Genomic DNA, 15,223 nt, shown 5'->3' with positions numbered 1-15,223 from the left:
CAATGACATTTCCAGAGCCATCCGCATATGTTTCCTTCTTCCATCATAAAACGGTCGTTTAAATTCGCAGTCACGCTCTAGTTCACATTACTTTCCTAATTAGTGTGCAAACAAATAGCCCATAATTCTGGAAAAGGTTAAAATGAGTAATGACAAGGCTTAAAGGGGACGTGGGGGTCTCTTCAATGAGTCTTTCAGATATATGGTAAATGGACCCTGTCACGTGACTTGTAAAGCAATGGCTACCCTGTTAAAGCTACCCTTGGGCTGTGGTCTGAAACCGAAAGTTGGCTGTCATTGCTGAGCCATTGAGCTGCTGGCAGGAGGTTCCCCATCTCCGGCCTGGGCAGGGATGCTTGTGACATCATTGACCCAATGACATTGGCCCAATAGGGTCATGTGGCCATCATAGATCAAGGATGTCATTAACATCCCCACCTGTACAAGGGGGACAGTGAGCTGCAGGCGGGAGATTCCCTGACTCTAGTACAGGCAGGGATGCTTATGACATCATTGACCTAATATGAGCACATGGCCGTGTTAGGTCAATGATGTCATGAGCATCTGAGCATCTCCATCCATGCAGAGCTGTGGGCAGGAGGTTCCCCATCCCCGTCCTGGGGAGGGCTGCTCGTGACATCATTGACCCAATGACACTGGCCCAATAGGGTCACGTGGCCATCATAGATCAAGGATGTCATGAGCATCCCCACCCGTACAAGGGGGCCAGTGAGCTGAAGGCGGGAGATTCCCTGACCCCAGTACAGGCAGGGATGCTTATGACATCATTGACCTAATATGAGCACATGGCATTGGCCATGTTAGGTCAATGATGTCATGAGCATCTGAGCATCTCCATCCATGCAGAGCTGTGGGCAGGAGGTTCCCCATCCTCAGCCTGGGCAGGGCTGCTCGTGACATCATTGACCCAATGACATTGGCCCAATAGGGTCATGTGGCCATCATAGTTTAAGGATGTCATGAGCATCCCCACCCGTACAAGGGGGCCAGTGAGCTGCAGGCGGGAGATTCCCTGACCCCAGTACAGGCAGGGGTGTTTATGACATCATTGATCTAATATGAGCACATGGCCGTGTTAGGTCAATGATGTTATGAGCATCTGAGCATCTCCATCCATGCAGAGCTGTGGGCAGGAGGTTCCCCATCCCAATCCCTGGCCTGGGCAGGGTTGCTCGTGACATCATTGACCCAATGACATTGGCCCAGGTAACTTCCTGTCTGAACCCAAAAGTTAGCGTTTATTACTAGGCCAATAGGGATAAAACTTTTTTTGCAGAAGGGAGTTTAACAAGACACGTGGCAACTCATTAAAATTAGAAGAAAAGAGGTTTAACCTTAAACTACGTAGAGGGTTCTTTATTGTAAGAGCGGCAAGGATGTGGAATTCCCTTCCACAGGCGGTGGTCTCAGCAGGGGGCATTGATAGTTTCAAGAAACTATTAGATAAGCACCTGAACGACCACAACATACAGGGATATACAATGTAATACTGACACATAATCACACACATAGGTTGGACTTGATGGACTTGTGTCTTTTTTCGACCTCACCTACTATGTAACTATGTAGCTGTGAGCGGGAGATTCTCTGACCTCAGTACAGGCAGGGATGCTCATGACATCACTGACCTAATATGACCACATGACCATATTAGGTCAATGATGTCATAAGCATCCTCACCTGTGCAGGGAATCTCATGCCTGCAGCTCATTGGTTCAGCTAACTTCAGGTCCAAACCCATAGATTGCTAGGCCAATGAACTGCTGGAAGGAGATTTGCCGTCCTTCTGAAGGGCGGGGATGCTGGTGACATCACTGTCGTAATATGGCCACATGGCAATGACACTTCCAGTCCAAGCCCAAATGTTAGCTGTCACTGCAGGACCAATGAGCTGTGGGAGGGAGATTCCCGCCTTTCTTCAGGATCGAGGATGCTCATGACATCATTGACCTAATATGGGCACATCGCTAAGAGCCCTTGCACACTGGGGCGGTTTGCAGGCGCTATTGCGCTAATAATATCGCCTGCAAACCGCCCCGAAAGTGCCGCTGCTGTCATCCCAGTGTGAAAGCCCCGAGGGCTTGCACACTGGAGCGATGCGCTAGCAGGACGGTAAAAAAAGTCCTGCCAGCAGCATCTTCGGAGCGGTGAAGGAGCGGTGTGTATACCGCTCCTTTACCGCTCCTGCCCATTGAAATCAATGGGACGGCGCGGCTATACCGCCGGCAATGCGCCTCTGCAGAGGCGCTTTGCGGTGGTATTTAACCCTTTCTCGGCCGCTAGCGGGGGGTAAAATCGCCCCGCTAGCGGCCGCATACCGACGGTAAAACGCCGCTAATAATAGCGGCGTTTTACCGCCGACGCCGCCCCCCGCCCCAGTGTGCAAGGGCTCTTAATTAGGTAATATTAGGTGATTTATGTCACATGAAAGCCCTGCCCACTCAGGGGGGCAGGAAGCCCCCCCCCCTGGCAGCTCATTGGCCCAGCTAATTTCTGGTCCAAACCCAAACGTTATCATTGCAGGGCCAATGAGCTGCAGGAGGGAGATTTCCTGCTCCTCTGCAGGGGTGGGGATGCTCATGCCATGGCCATATGAAGGTCAGTGACAACGGGTGAGAAATTCCCTGCCCCCCTACATGACATTGACCTACTCTGGCCACGTGCCCATATTAGGTCAATAATGTTGTGTATCCCCGCCTCTACGTGTACATCAGCAGCAGGGCGGAGAATCTCCCAGCTTATTACACACTGCTTCCACACTGCTGTAGGTATTCTACACTTCCCCTGCTGCACACTTTGGGTCCTGTAACAGAAGAGACCTTTTGCAAGCTTTTCTGTGGCCTGTGTGTTGACACGGTGCCACTTCACTTATCTCCAGCCGTTGCAGGTATTCAACCCCTTAGGTGTGTTGGATACCTGCACCACCCTGCTGCATGCTGTGATTCCTCCCACCGGCTCGTACTCCTTGTAGTAATGTAGCAGCTGGCAGAAGGAACCACAGCATGCAGCAGGGGGGAGCAGATATGCAACACACCCAAAGAGTCAAATACTGTACCTACAGCGGCTGGAGAGCAGCAAAGCGTCAGAATTTCAACACAAGAGCCGCACAAAATGTTAGCATAGTTCTCTTCTTTTACAGGGTGGCCATCAGTGGTGGCCACTCCCAATCCATGTGCCCAGCCCCTAATTTACATGCAGGGCACCAGACGCATGGATTTCAATGGGTTTTTTTTTTTTTGGAAGCACAGGATTAGAGCTAATGTCTTCCTGTTTCTCAGCCAACCAGGAAGCGGTTCCGGAGACCCGATTGGCTGGGAGTCCTAAGACCCCATAGGCCGGATTCCAGGACTCCCAATTGGCTGGGAGGAGACCGCCGGGACTCGGGGAGTGAGACGCAGGAATAAAGGTAAGTGTGGGGCTAGTGGGCAACGAGTGAGCAAAGCGGCGATCGACGGGGGCGTGGGCAGCAGTGAGTGGTCTAGTGACAGGGGGAGTGGATGATTGGTTGGGTGGGAGGGGGGTTTGGTGGTGGTCGGATGGATGGCTGGCTGACTGGCTGACTGGGCCCCCCTCCCCCCAAGACATTTGAGCACCAGCTGCCACTGGTGGCCTTGTGTCCAATGAGCCTGCGCTGAGTTCAGCTTGGCATATAAACCTTAGCAATGCATGATCATGTTTTAAAAGCATGTTTCTATGTATAGTTTTTAATGATAAAAAAAAATTCTGTGCAAATGTCTCGGCAACATTCACACAGCCATCATGGAAAATCCCTAAAATTGTGTCTAATATGTTTGAAATGTAATTTCCTATTTAAAGCCGAGTTCCACCCAAAAATGGAACTTCTGCTTTAAGTGATGGTGACCCCCTTACATGGTACATTTGGCATGTCATTTTTTTTTGGGGGGGGGCGGATACCCAGTTTTTATGGGCACCCAGCTCCCACTTCCTCCCTGGGCTCCGCGGCACCGGAAGGAAGTTCACCTCTCCCCCTCCCTCCATGCAATCTTCTGGGACACATCACAGGTCCCAGAAGATTGCCCGACCATTGCACAGTGCTCGCCCGGCTGTGAAGCCACAGCTGGGCGCCCACAGTTAGAATGTCGTCACCTCAGAGAGGAGGGGGGAGAGGAGTGAGGCTTTGTGAGCCCGCAACGCTGGACCCTGGGACAGGTGAGTGTCTGATTATTAAAAGTCAGCAGCTACACTTTTTGTAGCTGCTGACTTTTAAATGGGTAGAACTCCGCTTTTAGCTCCTATGACCATCATCATCTCCATCTAGTTACCATGTGTTCCTGAGTTCAATTTCTGCAAAATACACCATTATGGCCACTAGATGGAGCTGTCAATCATATGAAAAAAAGTAGAAAATGACATTTCACACGTTATAGAAATTACGGGGATTTACAGATCTGTGAATTTTTTTTACAAATAGACCTCCCACAACTTGGATGTTGATTGATCACATGGGAATAATCCTTCGATATGAGCTTTGGTAACCTATCTAAGTTGGACAAAGTATGGGGATGTTGGCTGGCCACACCAGGCTTTGCTCCAGTCGATTTACTATTGGACAGAATACTATTATAACTTCAAGGTGTGTATGGACGTAATACTTTGTACTATGGGGAGGTGGTGCTGGAGAGGGTTGCCCTATAGAGTAAATCTGAATCATAATTTGAGCACAGGGTGGGTAGTGGGTGCTGACAGCGCAATTTTGTGTATATTTGTACTTTGATGCACTTCGCAGTTATCGGTGTACAATTTTGAGACATGCTTACAATTTTTCTTGTGAACCGACTCGGATCGTGGTTTAAATATATATGGACCTCTATATACATATATATAGACCTCTATAAGTCAGCTATCAGCAGTTAAAAAGGTGACAGTGAATGAGGCTCAGTAAAATGCAGAGCTCCCTCTACTGGCTAATCTACAAATCTCTTCATTTATTATAATAACAAAAATATGGACCACTTTAACCACTTCAGCTCTTAAAATGATACTAAAGTCTTGTTTTTTTTTGTTTACAAATAGCAAACATGTTATACTTACCTCCTCTGTGCAGTTGGTTTTACACAGAGCAGCCCAGATCCTCCTCTTTTGGGGTCCCGGGTCTCGGCTTCTGGCACCTCCCTCCTGCCACCACAGCAAGCAGTTTGCTATAGGGGGCACCCAAGCCGCTGCTCTGTGTGTCCATTCAGACACCGCCCCGCCGCCTCTCTCTCTTTGGTTCACTGACTTTGATTAACAGTAGCGGGTGCCAATGATGTCCGCTGCTGTGTCTCAACCTATCAGGAGGGAGATTCCCGGATAGCCGAGTCTCTCGTGCAACATCGCTGGATTAAGATGGGGCTCAGGTAAGTCGGGGGGGGGGGGGGAGTGCTGCACACAAAAGGCTTTTTATCTTAATGTATAGAATGCATTAAGATAAAAAAAACCTTCTTCCTTTAGAACCACTTTAAACCTGTACACCTGTTATGGATCAGTGCAATTTTTAAATTTCAACTATAGGCCTTTTTATTTGGTGATAACTGTCATCACTTTAGATAACAAAGTAAAACATGTAACATTTTTCTTTCTTTTCTTTTTTTTTCCTTTGTTTTTTTTGAGGCTCTCTTTTGGCAGTATTGTTTTGCAAAAACATCTTTATTTTCCATGTTATCTATTTTTTTAAGTAGTTATACTGTAAACAAAATTATACATTATATTCTATAATTTACTGTATCCCATTTGAAGTTACAAGGTTTCTGGTACAAAGCATTTAAATGTTATTTTCCTATGAATAAAGACATTTTTCCCCAATTTTTCACATTTTGCTGTTATTTGACATTGGTAAAAGAACACACAAAAAAAGGGAAAAAATAAACAGAAAAAAAAAAAAAACACCAACAAAATAATAGCTAAGGGGGGAATGTCAGGAAGGAATTAATAAATAGACCTCTATAAGACCGCTATCAGCTGTTAAAAAGGGCATTTAAATGCAGAGCTCCCTCTACTGGCTAATCTACAAATATCTTCATTTATTACAATAACATAAATATGGAAGAACAACCACTTTAACCACTTCAGCTCTTAAACCTGTACACACTCATTATGGATCAGTGCAATTTTTAAATTTTAACTATAGGTCTTTTTAGTTGGTGATAACTGACATTACTTAAGAAAACAAAGTAATACATATGATTTTTTTTTGTTGGGGGGGGGGCTAGGCTTCCTTTTGGCAGCACTGTTTTGCAAAAACTATTTTATTTTCTATGTTTGGCATCTTTTGCCCCGGGCGCTGGATGGCCCAGCACTCATAGTAATTGGCAGTAATAGCAGCAGGGGAAAGCGGCATAAGAGACGCATCATAAGAACTTTGCTGGGTTTTTTAGGACGTATCCCTGATGTTCAAAATTCTAAAATTGTTAGAGTTTAAAAAATAAAAAAATAATAGATTTTTTTTTTTTTGGATAGAGTAGGTTATTATTGTTTTCATCTGTGTTCCGTTTGGGAGATTTTCCTTTCTGTCTGGTAGACATAGCAGGAATTGAGATGAAATCTCTCCAAAATGAGTGAAACCCCCTCTTGGACACGTGTCATTACAGCAATGACAGTTGTCTATTCTTGTTCTGTTGTCAACTCAGAATTTTGGATTTTCCCTTACTTTCAGCTCATGTTACAATGGCCATTGAGGCAAACAGAAAGGGTGTGATGGTCAGATGTTCACAGGCTTTTGGCCATATTGTGTATGTAAACTAAAGGGTATATACACTGTATATAAATATGTATTTTTATGAAAGTACCTTTTTAATGGTCTCTAGTGTTTCTGGATCCACCTTTGTGATGTAATTGGTTTCTGTGCAAGCATAAAAGTCCTCGCCCACGGGGTAGATGTTGACCAGGGCATTGTCCGTCACCTCTAGCCCTTTAAAGTAAGAGAAAAACCTGCAAGACAACATCAGAGTCACTCGCTGTCCACAGGAGGCAATCCATTTTTTATTTTGTCCCTGGTTTGCACTAAATAGTCAATATTGAATTAAATATTATATATACAAAAATAATATAACATTAAAATAAAATGGAATATAACATTGAATAGCCAATAATTTGACGTCATTTATCCCACTCACCTGGAAAATATGTTTTTGCAGGGATCAGGGTAAGCAAACGTTCCAAACTCTGTGATGACAATTCTTTTCTCAGTCATGGCCCTGACATATGCATCAGTCTTTATAAATCTGCAAAATAACATTAAAGAAATATTGAAGCATATATATTATTTAAAGTAGAACTAAAAGGCAATGTTTTCATTTTGGATAGAGTAAGGGATACCCTTACCCTGATAACCTTGTTGAAGTTACGTGACGGTGTGACAAAACGCCTCGGGGTGGAGCTTGTGATGTCATCTCTCAAACCCAGAAGTGGGTGTGTGACTTTCCTATGACGGAATGCCTATCAACTAACTTTAAGGGGGCAATACTATATATAAATACACATACACACAATATATATATATATATATAGATCTATATATATATATAATATATAGATCTATAGATCTATATATTATATCTTTATATAGATCTATATATATATATATATATATTTTTCTTTTTTACATACATATATATATATATATATATATATATATATATACATACGCACACTACATATATATATATATATATATATATATATATATATATATATATATATAATTTTTTTTTTTTTTTTTTACAGTATAGCTGTATATATTTTAATTGGTCATACTGCAGTGTATGGTTTTAACGTGCACTAATACACGTGAGTGCATATTCATTATTTCTAATTAGTGGGAAAGCATGATGATGTCTTTTATTTTTTTGAGTTGAGGAGCTCATCATTTGGAAAAAAAGGTATAATCACTTCTGATGTACCAGGCTGAAGGATTTATCCAGGGAGCGGATTTCTGGTGGTAAATCTGGGAATATCCCAAGGAGATGCTGGATGCGCCTTAAAGGGCAAGGTGCATTAAGACTTATTTATATATGTAGGTCAACATCTTCAGTTGAGCGCACAGAGTGAAAGGTGGTGGAGCTCTCTTAGAACATTATGGATGAAAAGTGTTTACGAGCACAGGTGGAAAATCATTTAATTACACGGTTAAGGAAAAAAGGACACTACCCTATTGATAGCATAATACACTAATTAAAAAATAAATATACAAAATAAATACTATGAATAAATAAATACTAAAATATAATAAAATATAAATATGAAAAAAACTATCAATAAATAAATATATGCATACTGAAAAATGAATACACTAAATACATACTATAAATAAATCAATCAAAATGAATAAAATATAATATAAAAATAATATATAAATATAAAAATAAATATAATTAAAATATAAAAAATAACTAAATATGGAATTTTGTATAGAATGTATGTGTTAGTACAAAATAATATTTTTTTTGAGGTTGCACTGCAATTCACAGTATATATATTAGAGGGTTATAACTGTAAGGGAACGTAGCCACCCTTACTCATGTGCCTGGCACTATAGCCCACTATGCATGATGCTCCCTGCGCCAACATGCACAGGTAGTTCAGAACCCCAAGAATTCCTTACTCCTCAGCTCCCCCTCTAGGAATTGATTGTGAAATGAATTTTTGTGACAATTACAGTCAGCCCCTCCCCTAACAGGAAGTTTGGGGAAGCAGCACTGGGAGAAAAGTAGCAAACAACTTTTATGAAGACAAATAGTAAGTGACTGGAGGCATCAATAAACATTGTGGTATACAGTATGTTTGTTTAAGACATTAATGTAGAAAAAATTAAGATGGTTTAATGCTACTTTAAATTTACCATTGGAAGGGTTGTGTTATATCTGTTCAACAAGTGCAAAACACATCCTGTTGATCCTGCATTCCACTGCTGTCCTGTGCACTCCGCATTGTTATCACAAACAATGACCAGCCCTGTCCAGTTCTCCATGATAAATTCACAAAGTGGATTCATATCCTTTTTATTTTTTGGCTACTGAGAAATAAAAGAGTAACTTCACTCATTAAAATGCAAATTAATTTATAACTTTTTTTAAATGCATTTTCTGGATATTTTTGTTGTTATTCTGTTTCTCACTGTTAAAATAAACCGACCATTAAAATTATAGACCGATCATCTCTTTTGTCAGTGGGCGAACGTACAAAATCAATAGGGGATCGAATACTTTTTTCCCCTCACTGTAGGATAACATGCTGGGGGAGTTTACTGGCTGCTATGCTGTAAAAACGTCCAGTGTCCAGGAGGCCTCAACTAGCTGCTGCACTTGCAGGGTTCTAATGAGGAAAGTGGCAGGGTATGTATCCCTTTAGATTGGACTATCTCACCAAAATTGAAATTTCTGTTGCAGGGGATGCCCAAAATCTGACTTGGATCTTAGTGCAGACTTCTGAGAAAATCAGTAAGCCAATCACACAAGCAGGAAATGGCATTTACGGGGGGGAGTTCTGTATGCCATCTGTGTACAGAACGCATCCAGGTAGCTCACTCCCTAGGACACACTTAACCCCTACAGCGCCCCCTAGTGGTTAAACCCTTCACTGGCAGTCACATTTACACAGTAATCAGTGTATTTTTAATCGCACTGATTGCTGTATAAATGTTAATGGTCCCAAAATAGCTCCAAAACTGTCTGACGTTTCTGCCATAATGTCGCAGTCATGATAAAAATCGCTGATCGCCACCATTACTAGTAAAAAAAAAAAAAATATTAATAAAAATGCCATAAAACTATCCCCTATTTTGTAGACGCTATAACTTTTGCGCAAACCAATCAATAAACGCTTATTGCGATTTTTTTTACCAGAAATATGTAGAAGAATACGAGGGAACTGAGGAAAAAATGTTTTTCTATATATTTTTTGGGGATATTTATTATAGCAAAAAGTAAAAAATAATGCGTTTTTTTTTTCAAAATTGTCGCTATTTTTTTGTTTATAGCGCAAAAAATAAAAACCGCAGAGGTGATAAAATACCACCAAAAGAAAACTCTATTTGTGGGGAAAAAAGGACGTCAATTTTATTTGGGAGCCACGTCGCACGACCGCGCAATTGTCATTTAAAGCGACGCAGCGCCGAATCGCAAAAAGCACTCTGGTCTTTTGCCAGCCAAATGGTCCGGGGCTGAAGTGGTTAATAAAATTAAATTACAATATGACTTGTGTAGCAATTGTATATGCTATATTATTTTTTTTATTTGCTATTTTCTCCCCATGAAAGCGGAGTCACCCTTTATAAAAAATGTTTTTTATGTCCGCTTTAAAAGTCGAAGCGCTACAATGGAGGCAAAGGTCTTTATTTCAGGTCATAAGATCAAGCTGCAGCATTGTACCAGCCAAAAAGGAGAATCAAAAAACGTAGAAGCTTTTATTCCATTTTACAGATTGCAGAAAACTCTAATTTTATTTTTCACAGCTGGGTTTGTGGAAATCTGGCAGCAAAAGAATCTTTTTTTTCATTGCAGCGGTGACTTTTTCAGAATCAAAGATGGTCAGGTTCAGCAATGAACTAAAATGACAGGAAATGTAGAGCATGGGGGGGGGGGGCACCCAGGGCAGGCTGTACTCAGAGATAGGATGAAGCCGGAAATTATACAGCAAAGGATTCTGGGTAAAGCAAAGTAAAAGCGATACAATGACACGTGTGTGATGTCCGCCATAAAGCGGGTCAGCCGGCTGCTCTGCTTTGTAGAACTTTCAGATAAAGCTGACCGTGAAAATTATTATGGGCTGCAAAAATAACATCATTACATAGTTAGTCAGGTTGAAAAAAGACATGTCCATCTAGTTCAACCATAAAAATAAATAAATATCAAATAATATCAAACAATCCCATATACCCAATCCTATACCCACAGTTGATCCAGAGGAAGGCAAAAAACCCCAGCAAAGCATGATCCAATTTGCTACAGCAGGGGAAAAAATTCCTTCCTGATCCCCTGAGAGGCAATCAGATTTTCCCTGGATCAACTTTACCTATAAATGTTAGTACCCAGTTATATTATGTACATTTAGGAAAGTATCCAGGTCTTTCTTAAAGCAATCTACTGAGCTGGCCAGAACCACCTCTGGAGGGAGTCTATTCCACATTTTCACAGCTCTTACTTTTAAATAACCTTCCCGTATTTGGAGATGAAATCTCTTTTCCTCTAGACGTACAGAGTGCCCCCTTGTCCTCTGTGTTGACCGTAAAGTGAATAACTCAACACCAAGTTCACTATATGGACCCCTTACGTATTTATACATGGTGATCATATCCCTCCTTAATCTCCTCTTCTCAAAAGAAAATAAAATCAGTTCCTCTAATCTTTCCTCATAGCTGGGCTCCTCCATGCCTCTTATCAGTTTGGTTGCCCTTCTCTGCACTTTCTCCAGTTCCCCGATATCCTTTTTGAGCCCAAAACTGAACTGCATATTCCAGATGAGGTCTTACTAATGATTTGTACAGATGATATCTCTCTCTCAGGAGTCCATACCTCTCTTAATACAAGAAAGGATTTTGTTCGCTTTGGAAATCGCAGCTTGGCATTGCATGCTATTATTGAGCTTATGAGCTACCAAAACCCCCAGATCCTTCTCCACCATTAATTCCCCCAGTTGTACTCCCCCTAGTATGTATGACGCATGAATATTCTTAGCCCCCAAGTGCATAATTTTACATTTATCAACATTAAACCTCATTTGCCACTTAGTTGCCCAATTAGAAAGTGCATTGAGGTCGGTTTGTAAATTGGAGACATCCTGTAAGGACGTTATTCCACTGCATAGCTTGGTGTCATCTGCAAAGACTGAAATGGTACTTTTAATCCCAGACCCTATATCATTTATAAAGATATTAAAAAGTAAGGGTCCCAGCACTGAACCTTGGGGTACACCACTGATAACCTTAGACCATTCAGAGTAAGAATCATTAACAACTACTCTCTGAATCAGAGGCGTAGCTAGAACCTTCAGGGCCCTGGTGCAAGAAATCATGAAGGGCCCCCCGACCTCCGACCTGAGCCATTCCCTCCAAGCCCAAAGCCCTTCCAACTGATCCCATGACCCTTTACAGCCCACAGTGGATCCCTTTCACATGTTGTGCAGTCCTTCAGTCTTGGGCTTCGCCATGGTGGCGGAAGGCCAGGGCCCAGTCACAAGTGCGACCTTTGCAACCCTAGTTCGGTCAGTGGTGTCAGTGTGGACTGGGAATGATGTCAGTCAGTAGGGCAGTGGACGTAGTCAGTAGGGTAGTGGACATGGTCAGTAGGGCAGTGGACGTGGTCAGTAGGGCAGTGGACGTGGTCAGTAGGGCAGTGGACGTAATCAGTAGGGCAGTGGACGTAGTCAGCAGGGCAGTGGATGTGGTCAGTAGGGCAATGGACGTGGTCAGAAGGGCAGTGGACGTGGTCAGTAGGGCAGTGGACAAGCTCAGTAGGGCAGTGGATGGGGTCAGTAGGGCAGTGGACATGGTCAGTAGGGAAGTGGACGTGGTCAGTAGGGAATTGGACGTGGTCAGTAGGAAAATGGATGTGGTCAGTAGGGACGTGGACATGGTCAGTAGGGCAGTGGACGTGGTCAGTAGGGCGGTGGATGAGTTTAGTAGGGCAGTGGACAGTGTCAGTAGGGCAGTGGATATGGTCAGTAGGGTGGTGGATGGGGTCAGTAGGGTAGTGGACGTGGTCAGTAGGGCGGTGGATGGGGTCAGTAGGGCAGAGAATGGGGTCAGTAGTTTTTTTTTATTGTTTAACATTTTATTTTAATTTTTTATTTAATTTTTTGTAGTTTTTTTTTTTTTTTTTACAGTTTTTGATGGGAGGGAGGCAGTGGAGGGAAGTGTGGGGGGACAGCATAATGGGAGGGGGGATAGTATGGGAGGGAGCAGAGTGATAGCAGCACACTTGGAACACTATACTCGCTGGGCAGTGCATTCTTTTACTCTCTGCTGTGACAGAGAGTTTGTGGTTTACCAGGAGCGGCCTCGGGTAGGGAGCTTTTCTCCTACCATTCCAGCGGCAGGAACAGCCTTGAGACAGGAAGCGAGAGCCAGGGTGGGGGGGCAGAGTTGGGAGGCGGAGCAGGAGGTCTTGGGTACGGATGACTGCTTGCCTCTTGGCTGGATAGGAGGGCCAGCGGGGCAGCTAATAGGAGATCGGATCCTGCTGCTGCAGCCTCTGAAAGACCTGCAGGAGACAGGAGGAGAACATAGATCGGTTCTCCTATATGCCCTCCTGCCGGCCCTCCTATCCAGCCTGGTGCTAGCTGCATCCAGAGTGTAAAGTCAAGAGGCAAGCAGTCTTCCGTACCTAGGACCGCCAGCTCCGCCCCCCGACACCGGCTCACACAAGTGTATACAAAACTGACAGGGGAGCCGCACGGGCCCCCCGCAGCCTGGGGCCGAGCCACGATCGTGACTCTTGCACCCTCTATAGCTACGCCCCTGCTCTGAATTCTGTGTTTTAGCCAGTTTTCTATCCATTTACAAATTGATATTTCCAAGCCTGTAGACTTTACCTGACACATGAGCCGTGTGTGAGGAACTGTGTCAAATGCTTTTGCAAAGTCCAAGTATACCACGTCCACCGCCACCCCTCTGTCCAAGGTTTTACTTACCTCCTCATTAAAAGAAATCAGGTTTGTTTTACAACTTCTGTCTTTCATGAATCCATGCTGCCTGTTGCTTAAAATATTTTTTTCCAGCAAGAACTCATCTATGTGGTCTTTTATTAAACTCTCCAGTATCTTCCCAACTATAGGAGGTAAACTAACAGGTCTATAGTTACTTGGTAAAGACTTTGTTCCTTTTTAAATATGGGCACCACATTGGCCTTACGCCATTCCAGTGGTACCATTCCAGTCATTAACGAGTCCCAAAAAATTAGAAATAATGGCCTTGAAATGACAGAGCTCAATTCTTTCAGGATCTGTGGGTGGATGCCATCTGGTCCAGGTGCTTTATCCACCTTTAGTAAATATTTCTGGACCATATCACTTTTGAGTCATTGTGTATCATTTGGGGCTGTGTCACTACCACCCCCATTATGGACATGAGCTCCCCCATGCTCCTTTGTATACACAGAGCTGAAAAAAGAATTTAATAAATTTGCCTTCTCTTTGTCCCCAGTCACCCACTCTAGATTATTTTGTAAAGGGCCTACATGCTCAGACCTGACCTTTTTACTATTAATATATTTGAAGATTTTTTGGGGATTGTTCTACTATCTTTTGCAATCTGTCGTTCGTTTTGAATTTTTGCGTCCTTGATTTCCTTTTGACATATTCTGTTATATTCTTTGTAACATTTAAATGTAACAAACCTCTATGAATGCTGATTCTATCCAGATAAAGAATTGAAGCTTTAAACTGCCTGCTCCATGGAGGATACAAAGTAATAACATGTCCATTTAAAGCAGGGGTAGGCAACCTTTTGAGCACAGTGTGCCGAAAAATGTTTTAAAAGAAATTGAGCGTGCCGATTTTATAACAAAAAAATTTCAACTTCACACTCTTAATCACGAAAAGGATTTTTTATAAACTAAATACTGTAAACTACTTGAGTAGTGAGAAATTAACATCCTGCAACTCCACACCTCAGATCACTGCCCCCCTGCACATCTGCCCTACCACTGTACTACCCTGCACATCTGCCCCACAACTGTAACCCCCTGCACATCTGGCCCACCACTGTAACCCCCGTCACATCTGCCCCACCTCTGTACCCCCCTGCACATCTGCCCCACCACTGTACTACCCTGCACATCTGCCCCACCTCTGTACCCCCCTGCTCATCTGTCCCACCACTGTAACCCCCTGCACATCTGCCCCACCACTGTAATACCCGGAACATCTGCCCCACCACTGTACTACTCTGCACATCTGCCCCACCACTGTACTACCCTGGACATCTGCCCCACCTCTGTACTACCCTGCACATCTGCCCGACCACTGAACTACCCTGCACATCTGCCCCACCACTGTACTACCCTGGACATCTGACCCACCTCTGTACCCCCCCTGCTCATCTGTCCCACCACTGTAACCCCCTGCACATCTGCCCCACCTCTGTAACCCCCTGCTCATCTGTCCCACCACTGTAACCCCCTGCACATCTGCCCCACCTCTGTACCTCCCTGCACATCTGTCCCACCACTGTAACCCCCTGCACATCTGCCCCACCTCTGTACCCCCCTGC

At 43.5% G+C, this 15,223-nt stretch overlaps 1 protein-coding gene across 1 annotated transcript in view; it reads right to left on the bottom strand.

Annotated features, from left to right (window-relative positions):
• Positions 1-15,223, bottom strand: part of RPE65 (retinoid isomerohydrolase RPE65) — a 53,911-nt gene that overhangs the window by 22,669 nt on the left and 16,019 nt on the right. Inside the window, exons 4-5 of the mRNA XM_073593763.1 lie at positions 7,134-7,241; positions 6,807-6,948 (exon numbers count right to left, since the gene is read on the bottom strand). Coding sequence (XP_073449864.1) covers positions 6,807-6,948; positions 7,134-7,241 — 250 coding nt within the window. The remainder of the gene's footprint in view (positions 1-6,806; positions 6,949-7,133; positions 7,242-15,223) is intronic.

This window comes from Aquarana catesbeiana, linkage group LG07, assembly GCF_042186555.1.
Source record: "Aquarana catesbeiana isolate 2022-GZ linkage group LG07, ASM4218655v1, whole genome shotgun sequence".
Lineage (NCBI taxonomy): Eukaryota > Metazoa > Chordata > Amphibia > Anura > Ranidae > Aquarana > Aquarana catesbeiana.
The sequence above is the reverse complement of the archived record's forward strand: the minus strand, read 5'-3'. Positions and strand labels throughout refer to the sequence as shown.